This window comes from Salvia miltiorrhiza, chromosome 6 (genome assembly GCF_028751815.1).
Source record: "Salvia miltiorrhiza cultivar Shanhuang (shh) chromosome 6, IMPLAD_Smil_shh, whole genome shotgun sequence".
Classification (NCBI taxonomy): Eukaryota; Viridiplantae; Streptophyta; class Magnoliopsida; order Lamiales; family Lamiaceae; genus Salvia; species Salvia miltiorrhiza.
The window spans coordinates 41336643-41344889 of NC_080392.1; the positions used below are offsets into that span (position 1 = coordinate 41336643).

General features: G+C 37.3%; 1 protein-coding gene across 1 annotated transcript; it reads right to left on the bottom strand.

Annotated features, from left to right (window-relative positions):
- Window positions 1-1469: 1469 nt before the first annotated feature.
- LOC130990969 (uncharacterized) lies at window positions 1470-3919 on the bottom strand. Its single transcript, XM_057915176.1, has 3 exons — window positions 2507-3919; window positions 1881-2413; window positions 1470-1809 (listed from the first exon to the last, which is right to left on the bottom strand). The coding sequence occupies exons 1-3, from the start codon at window positions 3917-3919 to the stop codon at window positions 1470-1472; spliced, it is 2286 nt and encodes a 761-aa protein (XP_057771159.1).
- Between the last annotated feature and the right edge of the window lie 4328 nt (window positions 3920-8247).

Sequence of the window (8247 nt, forward strand, 5' to 3'; positions counted from 1 at the left end):
TGGGGTGGCAGCCGCACGCCAACCGTATGTATTCAGTGTATGGCAGGGGTACCTCATCGAGTCAGGGAGATTGGATGGATGCCATTGCGGTACACAATTACACCTACATCATAAATAACTTTGACTGTTGATCAATAATGATTGTTGATCAATTATTTCTTCATGTACAGGTCATTGTTCCTGTGTTTGTCCTTCAGCGTTTCGTTATCTGTAGCATTGATATGCTCACGGGTAAATGCCGCGTCTTTGATCCGAACTTGTATCGGATCCTGGCACAGGAACGCCACGACATGCTGCGCGCTCTTGCTCCTTTGGGCCTCCTTTTCTAACGGGTGCTTGAGGTGTCCCTTTGGTTCGAGCGGACACGCATTGTGGAGAACCCGAGACAGAATCTCGAATGGCGTCAGCTCCAGATCGAGTATGCCGATCCTGCCGAGCAGTTCACACAGACTGACCGATGGAGCTCTGGTGTTTTCGCGTGCATGGCTGTAGAGCGTTTGATCGCAGACTCGCCGAGCCTGTCATGGGGCAATGACCATGTTCAGGAGTATAGGCACAAGATAGGCAGTGCCATCTATGAGTTCTGCACGACCCCCAATACACTTTGATAGTGTATTTTCATCCTTATGACTATTTTATTTAACAACATTTTTATATTACATTCTAGTATCATTTTATCTATATTTACTGCCATGATGACTTGTGATGCATATAAAACTGTAAGATAAGATGAAAAAACTAATTAGCCGCCACAAAAGTGCAGCCGTGTGGATTAGCCGTGGCAATCTTCATTACCCACGGCTACATCTTTTAAAACTAATTAGTGGCGGCTAAGTCGTTTTTCAAACTTAAATGACATGTTTAATGCATAATCACATAATCTCAAACTCTGTAATGGTATATTCTAAAATTATTAATACAAGTTGTTCGTTTTCCCAAATTCTCATTCATAATTCCAACTCATAATTGTAGTGACATGTAAATGGTGATCATTGTTAAGTAAGTCTGGATTATCGTTTGAATTTGTCAAATATTACAATTGAATATCTTTATCAACGTCAAACAAACCAAAATAGAACAATTAGCCGCCACAAAAGTGTAGCCGTGTGGAGTAGCCGTTCTAATGTAACTACCCACGGCTACTCCCTTTGTAGGCACATTTTGTGGCGGCTTTTAAATCATTTTAGTTCCTAGTTCATTATAAATTGTTTAACTCAAACTTAATTTATCGAATACATTCAAATTACAACTTTATGATTTAATCCATCAATCCGGTCAACTTATGATATTTTTCTCAAAATTATATAGTAATTCATTTCTATTTCCAATGTAATAATAATAATTATAGAATATAGCGAGTCTATGAGTTATATATAAAAATTATAAATTATTATTTAATATTTAGAAGAAAAGAACAATGAAATTGAAATAATTTCATAATAATTAGAATAATATAATAAACTATACGACTACGCATCGGTGGCCGTACCCTTGCACGATCGACGTGTGTGACCAGACCCGCCACAGAGACCACACGTTTTGGGTGCTCGTTTCTTGCTACTAGTTGATGCCTCCGCTGTTGATGTGTTTTGAGTCGGCCTTTCACCTGCAGATCGAACTCGAGTTTCCTTTGGACGACCAGCTTGTCGTCGAGAGAGATTTGGTAAAACAAGCTGAGATGCAATTCGGAAAGGAATATTCCAATTCTCTATGGGAGGCAAGTGGTTAACGTCACCAGAGTATGTGTCAACCAGTGAACTGTTCCAGTAGTAAGAGTGCACGTAATCCTCCACTGACTCGTTCGCCTCACTGCAAGACAAACGATTATACTTTTTCTTATTTAATAATGGTAATTGAGGTCATGAATAGAAATGACATACGTAATGGCTGCAATCGCATGAGAACACGACATCTGGTCCTCGTTGAATTCGTTGCATTCACAGCTCTGATTTTGAAGGTCAACCATATAATGGCGACCACTAGCACGAACCCTGTATTTTCTCTCGGTGGTCCTCTTGGCTGTGTAACGACGACTTTTTACAAGTTCTGCACTGAGCTTCTGTTTTGCCTCCGGAGTCAGATTTTCATCGCTCTCTTGTGCGGCCGCAAGCCTGTCGTTGAACCACTGCTCGACAACTAATCTGACTGCCTCCAACATCGAGCAGATTGGAAGACGCCTAGCCCACAGCAAATGTGCATTAAAACTCTCGGCGGCATTGGATGTAAGGAAACTGTAACGGGACACAGGACATTGTGATCGTGCCCACTTCTCCGGGCCTACGCGCAACAACTTCTCGTACGCCTTTGGCTTCAGAGCAGCCATGGCTGACATTGCACGCGTGTAATCTGATTGCTTGTAGGCGTATGCAGCTTGGCGGAAAAGCTCAGCAACACCGGGCCCGTAACCCTTCATCTTGTTCAACAAGTGGTAGTAGCAAATACCGTGAGTAGCATTTGGAAACTCGCTCTTCACAGCATTAGCGATGGAGACATGCGCATCAGATACAATAAGTAAGTTATCGGGCTCGCCGCAAGCACCTCTCAGATGTGACATAAACCACTTCCACGACTCATCATTCTCGATCGGACCGACACCGATCGCCAAGGGAAAAACTGCCTCGTTTCCGTCTTTTGTCACGGCGACAAACAAAATGCCACTATTTTTGCCCTTCAGGTGTGTGCCGTCAACCACAATCACTGGTCGAAGGTGAAAGTAGAAAGGTGAGATGGAAGCCCACATAGCAACAAACAAATGTTTGAACCGGCAGTCTACATCTACGTCCAAATCATATAAGGTGCCAGGATTCGCTTCCTTCAGGGCATACAGATATCTTGGGAGCAGGAGGAACGAATCATCAACTCGACCGTATATCATATCCATCCCGAGATTTCTTGCACGCAGCGCGACATCATATTTGATTTTGATGCCGAAATCGCGTACTAACTCAGCCATGATGGATTTCGGCTTAATGACCTCTCCATCATCGCGTATTCTGTTTGCCACAAACGCTGCCACCACCTTCGAGTGCGCCTTAATTTTTTTAGCTGTGCGCAGGTCCCCTTCGCATGAATACTCTTTCAACTTATGCACTCTCCACATCCCTCGGCCGTGAACAGACGCACGAAGATCGAAATTGCAGTTGTCAGAGTGCTTGCACGAGAAATAGACTCGTCCCGGATCTGAGCGGACAACTTTTGTCTCAGTGCCTCGCTTCATGTTCCACAAACCAACAGCAATGATCAGGTCGTCTTTGCTGTTGTAAAAAGAATTCTTCTGCAGATCATCAACTCTAGAAGGGTCACTCTCGCGAGCAACCAGCGAAGCCGAGGCGTCCACTGGAATCAAGGGAACTAACCAATTAGTTAGATCACCGGTCTCGACTGTCGGATCTCCGTCACGTGTTGTACTTTGTCGGATCCAACCTGCTCGCTCGGTCTCCGTGAAATCAATTAGATCGTCGTCTAATAAATCCTCAGAGGCATCAGAAGCAGTGCCCACCTCGAGCGCAGGGTCAAATTCTTCGTCATCAGAATCATCATCGTCTCCTGATGCAACCGAGCCTTCAGCTTCGTGCTCAGGTTCATCATCTGTCCGCACATCGTTCAATCTCCCACATACTTCATTAAGCCTTTCGGTTTGATTCCATGCAGATTCGTCTAGCGGTTGTCCATCCCATGTAAAATATTGTCGTGGAGGCGAGCTCTGGACACCATGAAACGACGTATGATGATAATACGGCGTCTCATACTGACTGCATTGTGCTTCATCTACGTGTCCCGAAGGTTCAGCAAAATTAAAAGTAGGGATGTAGGCTTCTTCTACAATCGGACCGTTGTAGTGCTCAACGTACACCATGGGATAGTCGGCAGTTGCCAACAAGGCTTCCACGTCATCGTCTGTGGCCAAGCCACATTTCATCTCCCTACCAAATAGATTGGTCGCCAAATAATACAATTGGTAGCTCGAGCTCAACGAATGCGTCCTCATAATATTGTTGACGCTGCACATCAGGCTCTCAATAGTTTCGTTGACGAGGGGAAGGACCTCTGTAGCCCCACCAACATAGTGTATACCATCGACGAGTCCGTTGTATCTCACATATATGTATCTAACGAATTCCATCTATAAAAACACATAAAATGTAGTATTAAAATATGCATAAACACTTTAAAAATTCTCATAAATATAACATAAAACATTCAAACTATTAATTACACAAACAATATATGAGAAAATCACCTCTTCAAGTAGAATTTGAACACCAATTGCACCAACTATCGCACAAACCACTTCTCAAATCTTTGAGGGTTTCAATTTCTCAATTTTTTAACTGAATGCTCTTTCTACGAGTATTTGGATTTATGTTTTCTCATTCACAAGTGTAGCCATTATAGACTAATATTAGATTCATTTGTACAAATTCACGTGAAATGTATTGTTCATTCATTCAGTACACTTCAATCTATTATTCAATGTGCAATCAAATGCATGCAGAAAGTGAGCATTAAAGCCTCATTACAATCCAAATTTGTGCAGTCACCTTATCTCTTATTTCATGTGGACATGTACTTTTTTGACTAAAACATTAACAAATAAATAGAAATACACAAAAAGGGATACATATGTTACTTTCAAACATTCATAACAAGGTAAAAAATTTTACAACCATATGTATTACTTCAAAATGATTTTTTGCTCCCAAAACAAATATTAGCCGCCACAAAATCGTAGCCGGATTCACTACCCGTGTGTGAAAAATTTCACACGGCTAGTACGACCGGATTTGCATTTCTGGCGGCTAATTGTTTTTTTAGAGCTCAAATATTTTTTTGGTTACATTTCATGAGTTTCAAGTGTTTTATTCAAAAATAGCCTATTATTTTATGTGTTTACTGTATTATTTTGTGTTCAATCAAATCATGCATAAAGTGAGTATTATTACCCCACTATAATCCAATTTTTTGCAGATTCAGTATCTCTCATATTTGACATCAATGTATACTTCTTGTAATATAAAAAAATAAAATTAAAAATTTAAATAAAAACTCTAAATTAAGGTATTCGTGTTATAATATAATATTACTAAGAGGGCTCAAAAATTCACTATTATGTATATTATGCAACAAAAAAATATTATGAAACAAATGGATTAATTAGCCGCCGGAAGTTCATAGCCGCTGACCAGTAGCCGTGTATATTTTGGACCGCCGGCTACTGTTCACGACTATGAATTTCCGGCGGCTAATTGTTTTTTTAGAGCTAAAATATTTTTGTGTTTACATTTAAGGAGTTTCAAGTGTTTTCTTCAAAAATAGCCTATTATTTCATGTGTTTACTGTATTATTTTGTGTTCAATCAAATCATGCATAAAGTGAGTATTTTTACCCCACTATAATCCAATTTTTTGCAGATTCAGTATCTCTCATATTTGACATCAATGTATACTTCTTGTAATATAAAAAAATAAAATTAAAAATTTAAATAAAAACTCTAAATTAAGGTATTCGTGTTATAATATAATATTACTAAGAGGGCTCAAAAATTCACTATTATGTATATTATGCAACAAAAAAATATTATAAAACAAATGGAGTAATTAGCCGCCGGAAGTTCATAGCCGCTGACCAGTAGCCGTGTATAGTTTGGACCGCCGGCTACTGTTCACGGCTATGAATTTCCGGCGGCTAATTGTTTCATTGGTTTCTAAATATTTTTTTGTTGCATAATACACATAATAGTGAAATTTTTAGTCCTCTTACTAATGTTTTTATAACGCAAACGTAAGCTAATTTTTTTATAAATTTTCAAACATACAGTATACATTAGATTGTGAAAGTGACGTGAGTTGGGCAATTATTGTCTCTTCATCACATTTTTAACTTGTGAAATTGACGTGAGTTAGACATTTTACAAAAACCGAAGCATGTCAGGTCTGCTTTTCCAAAAAACCAAGCATGTCGGCTTTGACTTTTTAGACTTTGGCTTGGGTGGGTACTTTTGTAAGACAAGTTATAAAAGTGGGTACTTTCGCCTATTCACATAATAATAAAACCCGACAAGGAACAAAAAGTTGATTTGTACTACCAACAAATGAAAAATGGATCATAAAATTTGATGGGTAAAGAAACTTAATGGGTTTTGAGATGTCTGTTTTTTTTGGTGGGGTTTTGAGATGATATTATTTGCACATTAAATAAAGAAAAAGTTGGGGTGGGGGTGATGACATGAAATTAAGTGTTACACCAATTTAAACTTTCGCCAAAATAACTTATCTATTTCGTTTATTATGAAATTATAACTCCTCGAACGTGAAGTTAGTTTTCAAGAAAATTCCTAAATTTTCTTAATTCTTTTTTATATATCTTCCTATTTTTTTGATATAATAATCTCGCTAAACATCACCCTAAAATTCCCACATATTTAGATATATTATCACTAATGCATTTAGGTACGTAGATCCACTAACTATTATTTCCTTCGTCCCGACTGTCTTCAGACAAAAATTTTGGACACTGAATTTATGAAATTACTAGTCGTATTTAGTGTGTTAGATGTAATAGGTGAAAAAGTGAAAATATGAATAAAGAAAAAAACTTTTACCATATAATAAAATGTATCAACATAGTTGGGACGACTAAAAAAGAGTACGAATCAAAATAGCCGAAACGGAGGGAGTACCATATTTTCTAAGTAGTAGGGCTCTTCCTCACTTATTAAATATATAACAAAAATTTGTTTAAATCATGTGCATCGTAGCTACGGTATATGAGGATTCCCTTTATGATTTACAATTTTTTTTCTTCTAAATACTAGCTTTCAAAAATTGAAAAACCGAAAAAATGTTAATTACTACAAAAAGAAAAGGGGACGAATTCTATTCTAATCAACAAAAAAAAAAATCTGAATGTTTGATATTATAAATTAGCTGAAATCAACCTGATCTAGAAAAACATCCCCATAATAACTTCAGTGATTGTATGCTCGATGGTCTATATATAAAATAATAAAAAATTAATTTAATGAAGTCTCGTATCATGTGACACATTGACATAAAAGACACCATACACTTGAGCTTATAATATGATTACAATATTCAAATGATGCTAAAATAAACTCGATTTTGCGTGGAATTTGAGGATTCTAATAATTGAAGCAACTTCGTCACATGGCATAGTTATTGTAATGTTGGATTATAAGGGTAACACATGACATTAATGTGAATCTTGAAATAGTTGCTTCTATTTATCACATGATCTGGTTGTCCTCCACTGAAAATTCCTAAATATTCCACGCCTCTGGATTCCAAAAACATTATAAAATATATAAATTTCAAATTATAAGATTCAGATTAGCTTCTTAAAAAATTATAAATTAAATAAGATGCAAAATAGGACCAGATGATAAAACATGGATATGTCATTAGATTTATCATTGTCTCATCTCATGCAGGTATTCCAAATTCCATGTTAATTTCTTACAAATGTAAACGAGAGTGTACATAATTAGTTATTTAATTTAAGGAAATGTTATTTAATACTATTACGTGCACATCCTTTGAGGACTTACACTGTCATGAAATTGGTCTATATATTTTTGCAAATACTTATCTAAGTCATAACTTAAAATAAACCAGGAGAGTTGGCCTGAAGGGATTTGAGTCTCGTTATATAAGTTAGAGCATCAACATTGGTTGAGTATATATTTAATTCATTCATACTCCGAGTCAATTTATAAAAAAAATATTGTATTGAGTTGACTTTATCATGTTGATTCATATAAATTAATTTTCGGTTGACTCGACTGAACAGACGCCCTTTTTCTGTCTTCACCAAATTGACTACCAGGTGGTTCAATTGGTAATATATATGGCCCCGCTAGACCGCCACACCAAATTGAAAATTAGGATTATTGGAATCCATTTAAGAGGAAGAAAGACATTTTTAAAAGAAGAAAAAAAGATTTGAAGTTGTGATGAAATAATAAAAGAGTATGAGGTTTTTATATAGATGAAACAAGGGAAAAAAGAAAAATTAAAATAAAATCAAAATAGCTATTCTAATACAGTAGTTGACCGTTTGATGATTTTTCAATATATATATATTTTTTAGATGGATACGTGTGAACACACGCTCAAAATTCTCCCTCATCATGTGCCTGACTCATATCATCCCGTCGACGCTCGAGCCACCCCCTCCTACATCGAATGGCTCATTGCCTAGGCTGACTTGAGCCAGCCTGACGTGGGC

Bases quoted from the DNA above. Each gene is read 5' to 3' on its own strand.
- LOC130990969 (XM_057915176.1), bottom strand. From the start codon at position 3,919: ATGAAATGTGGCTTGGCCACAGACGATGACGTGGAAGCCTTGTTGGCA. The intron at 2,414-2,506 runs GTATCTGATGCG...TTGTTGAACAAG, and splicing joins AGCCCGATAACTTACTTATT to ATGAAGGGTTACGGGCCCGG. The intron at 1,810-1,880 runs GTATGTCATTTC...TTTGTCTTGCAG, and splicing joins CATGCGATTGCAGCCATTAC to TGAGGCGAACGAGTCAGTGG.